Source organism: Microcebus murinus, chromosome 20, assembly GCF_040939455.1.
Source record: "Microcebus murinus isolate Inina chromosome 20, M.murinus_Inina_mat1.0, whole genome shotgun sequence".
Taxonomy (NCBI): domain Eukaryota; kingdom Metazoa; phylum Chordata; class Mammalia; order Primates; family Cheirogaleidae; genus Microcebus; species Microcebus murinus.
The window spans coordinates 44,253,481-44,267,785 of record NC_134123.1 but is presented as its reverse complement, the minus strand read 5'-3'; the positions used below and the strand labels follow the sequence as shown (position 1 = coordinate 44,267,785).

The window sequence follows — 14,305 nt, the reverse complement described above, 5'->3', positions numbered from 1 at the left end:
CATGCATGCATGCATGCATTTAATTTTTTGAGACAGAGTCTCACTTTGTTGCCCAGGCTAGAGTGAGTGCCATGGCGTCAGCCTAGCTCACGGCAACCTCAACCTCCTGGGCTCAAGCCATCCTCCTGCCTCAGCCTCCCAAGTAGCTGGGACTACAGGCAGTGTCATCATGCCTGGCTAATTTTTCTCTCTCTCTCTATTACTTGGCCAATGAATTTGTTTCTATTTATAGTAGAGATGGAGTCTTGCTCTTGCTCCCACTGATTTGAACTCCTGACCTCCAGCAATCCTTCCCCCTTGGCCTCCCAGAGAGCTAGGATTACAGGTGTGCTGGGCCTGAGAGAAATTTTTATCTCTCCCTCCCTGCTTATGTCTTTTATTCTGTCTATAGCAGACATAGAGAGAGAGAGAGAGAGAGACAGAGAGAGTGAGAGACAGAAATTATTATCTCTCCCTCCCTGCTTTATCTGGTAAGTCCTTTTTTATGATTATTATTATTATTCTTTTTTTTGAGACAGAGTCTCACTTTTGGTGCCAGGGCTAGAGTGCTATGGCGTCAGCTTAGCTCACAGCTACCTCAAACTCCTGGGCTCAAGTGATCCTTCTGTTTCAGCCTCCTGAGTAGCTGGAACTACAGACGTGCACCACCATGCCCGGCCTATTATGTGTTTGTGTGTGTGTGTGTTTAGTTGGCCAATTAATTTCTTTCTATTTATAGTAGAGATGGTCTTGCTCTTCCTCAGGCTGGTTTTGAACTCCTATCCTTGAGCGATCCTCCTGCCTCAGCCTCCCAGAGAGCTAGGATTACAGCTGTACTGGGCCTGAGAGAAATTTTTATCTCTCCCTCCATGCTTATCTCTTTTATTCTGTCTATAGCAGATTTATACAGAGAGAGAGGAATTTATATCTCTCCCTCCCTTCTTATTTCTTTTATTCTGTCTATAGCAGATTTAGAGAGAGAGAGAGAGAGTGAAATTTTTATCCCTCCATCCCTGCTTATCTCTTTTATTCTGTCTATAGTAGATTTATATATATATAGAGAGAGAGAGACAGAGAGACAGAGAGACACAGAGAGAGAGAGAGATATCAATCTATCCATTGCATTTCTTAGTCTTTAGGTGACTGGGCCTCAGCAGGGGAATGTGAACTGACAAAATTTGTGTTGCTAACAAATAAAACGCAGGGGTTCAAACTCTCCGTTTTCCCAATAAAACCTATCCCCCTACCAATCATACTGTGCCACCTCTGGAGTGTGACCTGGTCGCCAGCCCAGCAAAGCCTCCTCCCACCTCCTTGCTGTGACTTCTCCCTACCCCTTTTCTTTTCCTTGCTAGCTCCCCTCACTTTAGGGGTCCACTTAACTGGATCTCAAGCTTGACTCCACTTTTATCATGTTAATGTCTCCCTCTGACCAAAGTTCTCTTTCATTCCAAAATGTTGGACTGAAACTGTCATTCAGTATTCAATCCGGGGTCCACCTCATGTATCAGTTCTCTGGGCCAGTTCCTGGACAAAAGAACACTTTGGAGAAAATCACCCTACATTTTTATCTTTCAGCCCATACATTCTTAGAGTCTTAGAATGTTTAAAATTTAAATATAACTTAAAAACTATAGTTGAAATTTGATTCAAATTTGCTTTTTGCACCTATCTGTCAATACAATCTCCCCCGACTTCTCACTAAGAGACTCCTAATGGTTCAGAAGGAAATGGAAATACATAAAATTGAAATTCATATCATCCACAAAAACTAGCTCACAGCAACCTCAACCTCCTGGGCTCAAGCAATCCTCCTGCCTCAGCCTCCCAAACAGCTGGGACTACAGGCATGTGCCGCCACGCCTGGCTCATTTTTCTTTCTATATATCTTACTTGGCCAATTAATTTCTTTGTGTTTATAGTAGAGATGGGGTTTTGCTCTTGCTCAGGCTGGTTTGAACTCCTGACCTCCAGCAATCCTGCTGCCTCAGTCTCCCAGAGAGCTAGGACTACAGGTGTGCTGGGCCTGAGAAAAATTTTATCCCTTCTTATCTCTTTAATTCTGTCTATAGCAGATTTACAGAGAGAGAGAGAGAGAGAGAGAGAGAGAGAGAGGAATTTTTATCTCTCCCTCCCTTCTTATCTCTTTTATTCTGTCTATAGCAGATTTATATATATATATACACAGAGAGAGAGAGAGAGAGTGAAATATTTATCTCTCCCTCCCTGCTTATCTCTTTTATTCTGTCTATAGCAGATTTATATATATACACAGAGAGAGAGAGAGAGAGTGAAATTTTTATCTCTCCATCCCTGCTTATCTCTTTTATTCTGTCTATAGCAGATTTATATATATATATATAGAGAGAGAGAGAGAATTTATATCTCTCCCTCCCTTCTTATCTCTTTTATTCTGTCTATAGCAGATTTATATATATATATATGTAGAGAGAGACAGAGAGAGTGAAATTTTTATCTCTCCATCCCTGCTTATCTCTGTTATTCTCTCTATAGCAGATTTATATATATATATATATATATATATATACACACATATATATAGAGAGAGAGACAGAGACAGAGAGACACAGAGAGAGAGAGATATATATCAATCTATCCATTGCATTTCCTACCCTTTAGGTGACTGGGCCTCAACAGGGCAATGTGAATTGACAAAGTTTGTGTTGCTAACAAATAAAACGCTGGGGTTCAAACTCTCAGTTTTCCCAATAAAGCCTATCCCCCTACCAACCATACTGTGCCACCTCTGAGAGTCTATACCCCCCAGAGGAGAGCCGTGGAGGCCGTGCTTGGATAGACAGAGCCAACGGGTGGAGATCGGGGAGTCTGTGCTTTGCAGTCAGTCTAGAGGCACATGGAGCCACTCAAACTGCTTGTGAGGAAAAATACCACGTCCTAGGGAAACAGAGACGTCTGCTATGGCCAGGTAAAATTTAGGAAAAGAAATGAAACGTCTCCTCCTCTGGCAGTGCTCTCTGGTCAGGTACCGACCCCTTCCAGTCACAGATTCAGATACATCCTTTAATGTAAGGGTGGTCAACAAGTCACTCTTTGCACCTTCCCAAGTTCGTGGGATATAGCCTACTTAGGAAGATGGTCGCTTCTGGGAAGGCACCAGCCCTACAGAACTACACAAACACAACAGAAACCCACTCGTCTCCGTTGTGGAAGTCAAGATCAGCTTTTATGAAACCCACTAAATTCACACAAGAAGTAAAATAGGACCATACTGATAGATGCAATTTTAATCTTAGAGCAGAATGCCTGGTACTCCTTGTCGTCTTAGATACTGTCAACAGAAAGCATTCGGTGGATAAACAATCTCCAGCAGCTTCTCTGCAGAGATGAACCAACCTGTGTGTGTGTGTGGGGGGGGGGAGATGATAAATAATGGGGATTGAGGACCAGATAAATGACAAAAAAACCCACTTCGTGGTTCCTCAATACAAGCATTCATTTAAAGGGCATACTTGGACACCTAGGTGGAAAGTGCAAGCAGCTCAAAAAAAAAAAAAAAAAAAAATCGCTGTGAGCCCCGGGTAAGATATGGCCATAAGCGCTAGCCCTGGGAAGGTGTAAAGCATATTCACTGTGGCTTACCCCAATGTGGGATGTACAAAGATAACCTTGAGCACCTCCACCGTCCAAAAATATGAACACCTAGCTAGCGATCTGGATCAGATGTAATAGAAAAAAAAAGCTCCCACAGATACAAGAATGTGAGAAACCCAAAACACTGCAAAATAATTGAAAGAGTTTTATTCTGAGCCCAATGTCCCAGACCATGAACTAGAGAGCTGCACCCAAGAAGCCTTGCGCAAGGGTTCCCATTGGGGTGGGGCGGGTTCTAGTTTTGCTTCATACATTTGAGGGAGACAGGAATGACATGTAAAATCACACATGGATATATGGAATTGACATATTAGTCTTACCTGACAACTGGAATTGGGGGGAGGGGGAGGCCAGGGTGCCGGTTGTACAGGTTTACAGCTGGGTTGAAAGATTCTTTGATTTGTTCTGATGCTGAAAAGAAAAAAAAAAAAAAAAGATTCTTTGATTTGCAATGAATGAAAGAAATGATCTTCTGCCTAAAGGCTTGGAATGTTTTCAGTTAAGATAAGGATGATTGCTAATCACAGGCCAGCTACGGGATGTTTACCCAAAACTCAAGTGCTCTCTAGTGTATCAAAGAGGGTCTCTTCTTGTCTGGCGGACACTGGCACCAGTAGTTAGGTGTCACCTAGCTGCCACTTTGATCATACATGGGGATGGGTAAAATCAGGTGATGTTGGGAGCTTAAGAGTGGACCCCCCCACCCCAGGTGTGGAGGTTCGCTTTCCAATCTGCTGCAGTGTAGCGCATGGTTCTTCCTGGGCCTGCCAGCCCTGAGGCAGCTCTAGCCTCAGGCGGGTCTCAGTCCACCCCACCCACCCTGTTGTCCCAGGGAGGTGCCCCTCCTGCCACTCCCTCCCTGCCTCCCCTCCCCCACTGTAGGCCTCTGCTCTGGGATTTTTTTTTTCTTTTCCTTCTTTCTGTTTTATCTTGGTTTTTTTTTTTTAGATTTATGGAATATCGTTTAAAAATTTAAATCACAGAATGAATTCTAGAACAACTTGTGGCTTTTTTGTAAGGATCATCCAGGACTGCTCACCAAAAAGCTGGGATATGTGCATGCAGTAGTGATCCAGGGGATATATTCCAGTGGAATACCAGACAGATAGAATTTCCCGAAAGCACTAAATATCAGAAAGGCACAGCACTAAATGGCATTCAGACTTCCATTCCCTTGCGTCATGGTGGGCAGCTTAGTTTTTTCTTACTCCCACAGTCTTATTAAAGCCCAACCTAGAAAATGTCTATATCTGATCCAAATCTATGAAGACAATGGAAGGGGGGAACTGGGAGAGGAATACAGGAAAAGGAAGGAAGAAGCAAAACAAAGGAGAAGGGGGAAAAGGAGGAGGAGGAGAAGGAGGACCAGGAAAAAACTGCCTCCCCTGCCTCCATGTTTCCCAATAATAAATGAAGATTGGCCACTTCCCTCCTCTCCCACCCTCTACCTATGCCTGGAGGTGTATTGTACAGTTATGGTGCAAAGAAATGTGCAGCTACTTGTAATAATTGAAGAAATGCGGTGTACTAGGTTTCTGTGTGGTGGGACGCCGGTCGAGGGCACTCACCGTGAATGGAGCTCGCAGGGTGGGAGGTGGCCCCGGGTGACTCTGTGCGTTAGTAGTCAGGGCTCAGTGAATGTGGAGGCCTGGCACGTGACCGTCCACTACTGTACATTTGATAAGCCCTGGACACCTAGGCCATCGTAAATTTATCTTCGGTGTAGGTGGCGGCATCGGGAGCGGCGGCATCGGGAGCGGCGGCCGGAGGGAGCGGCGACATCGGAGCGGTGGACAGAGGGGGCGGTGGCATCGGGAGCGGCGGCCAGAGGGCACGGCGGCGGTGGGAGGTGCGGGAGCAGTCGTCATCTTTTTCATCACCGTCATCGCCTCCAGAAAAACACTGAATGATGTCTCTCTATCCACCAAAGGTGTCGGTTTGCCTCCAGATGAAAAAGGAGCCTTTCTCTAGGCCGGGTAATCGAGTTCTCCAAGTTTGCGTTTGACCCTGGTGATGACGCGCCCGCCACCTTTATAGCGACGGGGGCGGGGCGGGGGCGGCCCTCCCGCCAAGCCCGCCCTGCCACGCTCCGGCGACTCTCGGGCCAGCAACGGTTGAGCCCTGGGGGCTTCCCTCCTGTTTGTCCCTGCTCCTGACTCAGGACCCACGTGAGGGGTGGGGACAGCATGACGTGCACCTCCCGGTCCCTCCCGTAGGATGCCCTTCACTCGGCCTCCTCAAGCGTGTCCCCCGTCAGGGCCAGCCCCTCTCCTCTCGCCACCTCCTCCCAGCCCCGCCACCCCTCTGCCTGCCCCCCGCTCTCTGCCCAGGGCGAAGAAAGCGCCCTCGGTGGTGATGGCGCCGGCAGTGGTGACACTGACTCTCTTGAGAAGAAATGAATGTCTAGCTATTTATTTACACACAGGTGCACACGCACGGCAAGCAAGCGCCCCATAGACACCGCTTATTCTCATTTTGGCCATCTTTCTTCACTGATCTCCACAGAGTCCAGTAGCCCACAAAGTGAATAAGGTCCCCAGAACCACACTCACATCCTCATGGTACTATCCGTTTCTCTCTCTCTCTCTCTCTCTCTGTACATATATATATATATATAAGAATTTCTTTTTAAATATAATTTCTCTCTATATATATATAAATTTCTCTATATGTAATTTCTCTCTATATATAAATATATATATAAATAAAGTCCTCCGATTATATATATATATGTATAGAGAGAGAGAGAGAGAGAAATGTTTTTTTTCAGACAGAGTCTCACTTTGTTGCCCAGGCTAGAGTGAGTGCCATGGCGTCAGCCTAGCTCACAACAATCTCAAACGCCTGGGCTCAAACAATCCTCCTGCCTCAGCCTCCCAAGAGGCTGGGACTACAGGCATGGGCCACCATGCCCGTCTAATTTTTCTTTCTATATATACATATTACTTGGCCAATTAATTTCTTTCGATTTTTAGTAGAGATAGGGTCTTGCTATTGCTCTGGCTGGTTTGAACTCCTGACCTTGAGCAATCCTCAGGCCAACGCCTCTCAGAGACCTAGGATTAAAGGTGTGCTGGGCCTAAGAGACATTTTTATCTCTCCCTCCCCGTTTTTTCTGATAAGTCCATTTATCTTAATTTTTTTTTTTAAGACAGAATGTGTGGTACTCCTTGTCATCTTAGATACTGTCAACAGAAAGCATTTGGTGGACAAACAATCTCCAGCAGCTTTTCTGCAGAGATGAACCAACCTGTGTATGTTGGGGGGATAAATAATGAGGATTGAGGACCAGATAAATGACCGAAAAAAATACTTCCTCTTTCCTCAATACAAGCATTCATTTAAAGTGTATACCTGTATACCTAGGTGGAAAATGGAAGCAAGCTTTACAAAAAAAAACAAAAATAGCTGTGAGCCCCGTCAGATGGTTGAGACTCTGTCTCAAAAAGAACCAAAAAAAAAAAAAAAAATTTAAATCACAGAATGAATTCTAGAACAACTTGTGGCTTTTTATCATAGGCCGAGAACAATGTATTTTCTCTTTCTGTGAATTTTCCTGTCCTGGAAGAAATGCAAAGTTGATCTTGAAGGTTCCCAACCATCTTCCAGTTTCCCTGAGTCAAAAACACGGTGAACACGGTGTATTCGACCGTGTCTCTGTGTGCGTGCACGTGGGTGCCTGTGCTTATTCCTTTTCGGTACCGCACTTTTTGGTCTCAAAGAGTCGGCCTTCCTTGGTCATGGACTGAGGATGAACAGACTTAGCCATCGGATTGAAGGGACTTGACTACAGTAACCGGGGTCAGGGAAATTTTATTGATTCCAAGGTATACATTTCTAAATGAATAGGGTGAGCCACACATTCCCGCATGGCCTCTGTCAGTGGATAGGTGTCCCGGACGGTCCTCCTGCAGCTTGTTGTGGTAGCTCAATATTGAGGAGACGAAAATCATTCATTTCCCTAATGATCCTAGATGAGTCTGCTGAATTTTTTATGATGTCGTGGAAACATATAAAACACCCTTCCTACTTAACATAGCCGACCACAAAGTTCCTCCCAGGCACAACTATTTAACATCATGAATTTCACAGTGTAATAGAGGGAATGGTCTAGAGAGAGGGAAAAAAAAATGAAGGACAGAGAGATTTTGTGTCCTTTTAAAACTTCCCCCCCCCCCCGGATTTTGGAAACTTGTAGTCTGACCTCTATCCCGAAGAGGAGTTAAATATTTTCTTAAAACTCCTGATCGGTCCCCAGCCCCACAGGCCTTGTTTTTGGCAGAGCTGAGACCAGTGAAATGATTAACCACAATAATGGCTAAAGCGGAGAAGCCTCCCTTTATGTATTTCTTAACATACATGTATTTATTTATTTATTTATTCATTCATTCATTCATGCATTCATGCATTAATTTAATGTTTTGATGATTGGTCCGAGTGCAGTGGTGTTTACAACTAATTGATCACAACCAGTTACAGATTCCTTTGTTCCTTCTCCACTCCCACTGCTCCACTTGACCAGCCTTAAAAAAAAAAATAAAAAAAAAAAATTTAATGTTTTGAGACAGAGTCTCACTTTGTTCCCAAGGCTAGAGTGAGTGCCATGTCATCAGCCTAGCTCACGCCAACCTCAACCTCCTGGGCTCAAGCAATCCTCCTGCCTCAGCCTCCAAAGTAGCTGGGACTACAGGCATGCACCACCATGCACTGCTAATTTTTCTTTCTATATATATTACTTGGCCAATTAATTTCTTTCTATTTATAGTAGAGATGATCTTGCTCTTCCTCAGGCTGGTTTTGAACTCCTGACTTGGAGCAATCCACCTGCCTTGGCCTCCCAGAGTTCTAGGATTATATGCATGGGACACCACCCCCAACCCCTTTTGCTTAATTTTTAATTATTAGGGTACCTAATATTTGTATAGTTTTCGGGTGAGTGACAGGGTCTGTCTCCCTCTATCGAACAGGGTACACTGCATCCTTGGTCACTGCTATCTCAAACACCTGGGCTCCATCGATCCTCCTGTCTCAACCTCAGGAGTCGCTGGGACTATAGGCGTGTGCCACCATACTTGCCTGATGCTGCTTCTTCCCTCCCTCGTTTTCTCTCTCTCTCTCATTAATTTATTTTATTTCGAATTTTTTACTATGGAAACAGATGCTGGGCACTGAAGTGACAACACTGGAATTTCTTACCCTCCTGGATATTCACACAGGCTCAGAGGAGGCCAAAATGAAAAAAACACAGAAAGGGATACTGAGCCTATAAAGTATGCCTAACACTCGGATTGTACGTTCTCTTGCCTTTTCACACATGAGTAACACACAACAGCAAAGGATGGACACAGGCTTCCAAAAGGGTTGTCTGGGCCCCCTTTTCTTTCTTAACCTTAGGAGACCTTAATTATTTGTGCCCAGATCTGATGTTCAAATTATCCTCATGGCCAAAGCGTTTGCGTGGCACCTGATAGGGAAAGAAGAGTACACCACCCGAATAGATGAGAAGGAATGGCAGTACTGCTGAAATTCCCAGGAGCACCTTTTAGAATCCCAATTAACCCCTAGGATGAGTTCAAAGAACAGATCTACATTTCTGATGCTATGACCACAAAAGACATTAGAAGGAAAAAAAAATGAAAAACAAAAACAAGAACTCCATCATCCTAGCAGTTGGGAAGCCTGGGTCAGAGGATCCCTGGAGGACAGGAGATTGAAGTGGCAGTGAGCTATGATGACGCCACTGCCCTTTAGCCTGGGAACCAGAGTGAGAGCCTGCCAAAACAAGAGAAAAGGAAAGAAAAGAAAAGAACAGAGGGGGTGGGGGGAGAGAGAGAGAGAGATGAATCTATCCATTGCATTTAATACCCTTTAGGTGAATGGGCCTCAGCAGGGCAATGGGAATTCACAAAGTTCGAGTTGCTAACAAATGAAATGGTGGGGTTCAAAGTCTCGGTTTTCCCAATAAAGCATATCACCCTACCAAGTATACTGTGCCACCTCTGAGAGTATATACCCCACAGAGGAGAGCCGTGGAGGCCGTGCTTGGATAGACAGAGCCCAACGGGTGGACATCATAGAGTCTGTGCTTTGCAGTCAGTCTAGGGGCACCTGGAGCCATTCAAGCTGCTTGTGAGTAAAGATAGGGAAACAGAAACATCTGCTATGGCCAGGTAAAATTTAGGAAAAGAAATGAAACGTCTCCTCCTCTTGCAGTGCTTTCTGGTCAGATACCGACCCCTTCCAGTCACAGATTCAGATACATCCTGTAATGGAAGCGTGGTGGACAAGTCACTCTTTGCTACTTTCCCAAGTTCGTGGGATATAGCCTACTTAGGAAGATGATCGCTTCTGGGAAGGCACCAGCCCTACAGAACTACACAAACACGACAGAAACCCACTGGTCTCCGTTGTGAAAGTCAAGATCAGCTTTTATGAAACCCACTAAACCCACACAAGAATTAAAATAGGACCATACTGATAGATTCAATTTTAATATTAGAGCAGAATGCCTGGTACTGCTTGTCATCTTAGATACTGTCAACAGAAAGCATTTGGTGGATAAACAATCTCCAACAGCTTTTCTGCAGAGATGAACCAACCTGTGTGTGTGTGTGTTGGGGGGGAGATGAGCCTAGCTCACAACAATCTCAACCGCCTGGGCTCAAGCAATCCTCCTGCCTCAGCCTCCCAAGAGGCTGGGACTACAGGCATGGGCCACCATGCCCGTCTAATTTTTCTTTCTATATATACATATTACTTGGCCAATTAATTTCTTTCGATTTATAGTAGAGATGGGGTCTTGCTATTGCTCTGGCTGGTTTGAACTCCTGACCTTGAGCAATCCTCAGGCCAACGCCTCTCAGAGACCTAGGATTACAGGTGTGCTGGGCCTAAGAGAAATTTTTATCTCTCCCTCCCTGTTTTTTCTGATAAGCCCCTTTATCTTAATTTTTTTTTTGAGACAGAATGTTTGGTACTCCTTGTCATCTTAGATACTGTCAACAGAAAGCATTTGGTGGATAAACAATCTCCAGCAGCTTTTCTGCAGAGATGAACCAACCTGTGTATGTCGGGGGGATAAATAATGAGGATTGAGGACCAGATAAATGACTGAAAAAAAATACTTCCTCTTTCCTCAATACAAGCATTCATTTAAAGGGTATACCTGTATACCTAGGGGGAAAATGCAAGCAAGCTTTACAAAAAAAAACAAAAATCGCTGTGAGCCCCGTCACAAGGTTGAGACTCTGTCTCAAAAAAAAGCAAAACAAACAAACAAAAAAAATTTAAATCACAGAATGAATTCTACAACAACTTGTGGCTTTTTATCATAGGCCGAGAACAATGTATTTTCTCTTCCTGTGATTTTTCCTGTCCTGAAATAAATGCAAAGTTGATCTTGAAGGTTCCCAACCATCTTCCAGTTTCCCTGAGTCAGAAACACGGTGAACACGGTGTATTGGACCGTGTGTCTGTGTGCGTGCATGTGGGTGCCTGTCCTTATTCCTTTTGGGCACCGGGCTCTTTGGTCTCACAGAGTGGGCCTTCCTCGGTCGTGGACTGAGGCCGAATGGACTTAGCGATCGGATTGAAGGGACTTGACTACAGTAACCAGGGTGGGGAAAATTTTATTGATTCCAAGGTATACATTTCTAAATGAATAGGGTGAGCCACACATTCCCGAGTGGCCTCTGGCAGTGGATAGGTGTCCCGAATGGTCCTCCTGCAGCTTGTTGTGGTAGCTCAACACTGAGGAGAGGAAAATCATTCATTTCCCTAGTGATCATAGATGAGTCTGCTGAATTTTTTATGATGTCCTGGAAACATATAAAACACCCTTCCTGGACAACAGCTCCCACTGTCAGTGCCGGCCTTCCTCGTGTAAGGGGATCTGCCATACCCTTACTAATTCAATTTCTTTCCCATTCGGGGCCCTTCCCTATCGTCGCCCCCTTCACCTTGGATCATGTTTAAGAAATTTGATGAAAAGGAAAATGTGTCCAACTGCATCCAGTTGAAAACTTCAGTTATTAAGGGTATTAAGAACCAATTAATACAGCAATTTCCAGGTATTGAACCATGGCTTCATCAAATCATGCCTAAGAAAGATCCTGTCAAAATAGTCCGATGCCATCAACATATGGAAATCCTTACAGTAAATGGAGAATTACTATTTTTTAGACAACGAGAGGGGCCTTTTTACCCAACCCTAAGGTTACTTCACAAATATCCTTTTATCCTGCCACACCAGCAGGTTGATAAAGGAGCCATCAAATTTGTACTCAGTGGAGCGAATATCATGTGTCCAGGCTTAACTTCTCCTGGAGCTAAGCTTTCCCCTGCTGCAGCAGACACCATTGTTGCTGCCATGGCAGAAGGAACACAGCATGCTCTATGTGTTGGAGTCATGAAGATGTCTGCAGAAGATATTGAGAAAATCAACAAAGGAATTGGCATTGAAAATATCCATTATTGAAATGATGGGCTGTGGCATATGAAGACATATGAATGAGCCTCAGAAGGAATGCACTTGGGCTAAATATGGATATTGTGTTGTATCTGGGTTTGTGTCTGTGTGTGACAGCATCAAGACAATGCATCTGTGGTTATGCTGAATAAATTCAACAAATGCTAAAAAACAAACAAGCAAAAAAAAAAAAAACCAAAAAACACCCTTCCTACTTAACATAGCCAACCGCAAAGTTCATCCCAGGCACAACTATTTAACATCATGAATTTCACAGTGTAATAAAGGGAATGGCCTAGAGAGAGGGAAAAAAAGTAAAGGACAGAAAGATTTTGTGTCCTTTTAAAACTTCCCCCCCATCCCCTGATTTTGGAAACTTGTACTCTGGCCTCTATCCCCAGGTCGAATTAAATCTTTTCTTAAAACTCCCGAGCAGTCCCCAGCCCCACATGCCTTGTTTTTGGCCCAGCTGAGACCAGTGACATGATTAACCACAATAATAGCTAAAGCGGAGCACCCTCCCTCTATGTATTTTTTAACATATTTATTTATTTATTTATTCATTCACTCATGTATTCATGCATGCATTCATTTAATTTTTTGAGTCAGAGTCTCACTTTGTTGCCTAGGCTTGAGTGAGTGCCATGGAATTTTCCTGTCCTGGAAGAAATGCAAGTTGATCGTGACGGTTCCAAACCATCTTCCAGTTTCCCTGAGTCAGAAACACGGTGAACACGGTGTATTCGACCGTGTGTCTGTGTGCGTGCACGTGGGTGTCTGTCCTTATTCCTTTTGGGCACCTCGCTCTTTGGTCTTACAGAGTCAGACTTCCTTGGTCATAGACTGAGGCCGAACGGCCTTAGCGATCGGATTGAAGGGACTTGACTATAGTAACCCGGGTCAGGGAAATTTTATTGATTCCAAAGTATACATTTCTAAATGAATAGGGTGAGCCACACATTCCCTTGGGGCTTCTGTCAGTGGATAGGTGTCCGGGACGGTCCTCCTGCAGCTTGTTGTGGTAGCTCAACATTGAGGAGAGGAAAATCATTCATTTCCCTAATGATCCTAGATGAGTCTGCTCAATTTTTTATGATGTCGTGGAAACATATAAAACACCCTTCCTACTTCACATAGCCGACCGCAAAGTTCCTCCCAGGCACAACTATTTAACATCATGAATTTCACAGTGTAATCGAGGCAATGGTCTAGGGAGAGGGAAAAAAAAAATAAAGGACACAGAGACTTTGTGTCCTTTTAAAACTTTCCCCCCCACCCCCTGATTTTGGAAACTTGTAGTCTGGCCTCTATCCCCAAGAGGAGTTAAATTTTTTCTTAAAACTCCCAAGCGAGCGGTCCCCAGCCCCACAGGCCTTGTTTTTGGCAGAGCTGAGACCAGTGATATGATTAACCACAACAATGGCTAAAGCAGACAACCCTCCCTCTATGTATTTTTTAACATACTTTTATTTATTTATTTATTTATTCATTCATTCATTCATTCATTCATTCATTCATGCATTCATGCATGTATTCATTTAATTTTTTGAGACAGAGTCTCACTTTGTTGCCCAGGCTACAGTGAGTGCCATGGCGTCAGCCTAGCTCATGGCAACCTCAACCGCCTGGGCTCAAACGATCCTCCTGCCTCAGCCTCCCAAGTAGCTGGGACTACAGCCATGCGCCACCATGCCTGGCTAATTTTTCTTTCTATATATATTACTTGGCCAATTAATTTCTTTCTATTTTTAGTAGAGATAGTGTCTTGCTCTTGCTCATGCTGGTTTGAACTCCTGACCTCGAGCAATCCTCCTGCCTCAGCCTCCCAGACAGCTAGGATTACAGGTGTGCTGGGACTGAGAGAATTTTTTATTTCTCCCTCTCTGCTTATCTCTTTTATTCTGTCTATAGCAGATATATATATATATATATATATATATATATATATATATATAGAGAGAGAGAGAGAGAGAGAGAGAGATGAATCTATCCATTGCATTTTTTACCCTTTAGGCAACTGGACCTCAGCAGGGCCCTGTGAATTGACAAAGTTCACCTTGCTAACAAATAAAACGCTGGGGTTCAAACTCTCAGTTTTCCCAATAAAGCATGTCCCCCTACCAACCATACTGTGACACCTCTGACAGTATATGCCCCACAGAGGAGAGCCCTGGAGGCTGTGCTTGGATACACAGAGCCAACGGGTGCAGATCGTGGAGTCTGTGC

The 14,305-nt window shown here is 44.3% G+C and overlaps 1 protein-coding gene across 1 annotated transcript; it reads left to right on the top strand.

Moving 5' to 3' along the window:
• The first annotated feature begins 11,574 nt into the window (after window positions 1-11,574).
• Window positions 11,575-12,220, top strand: LOC142862577 (malignant T-cell-amplified sequence 1-like). Its single transcript, XM_075995569.1, has one exon. It carries the CDS (start codon window positions 11,579-11,581, stop codon window positions 12,086-12,088), a length of 510 nt encoding a protein of 169 aa, XP_075851684.1. The 5' UTR covers window positions 11,575-11,578; the 3' UTR covers window positions 12,089-12,220.
• Window positions 12,221-14,305: the final 2,085 nt, after the last annotated feature.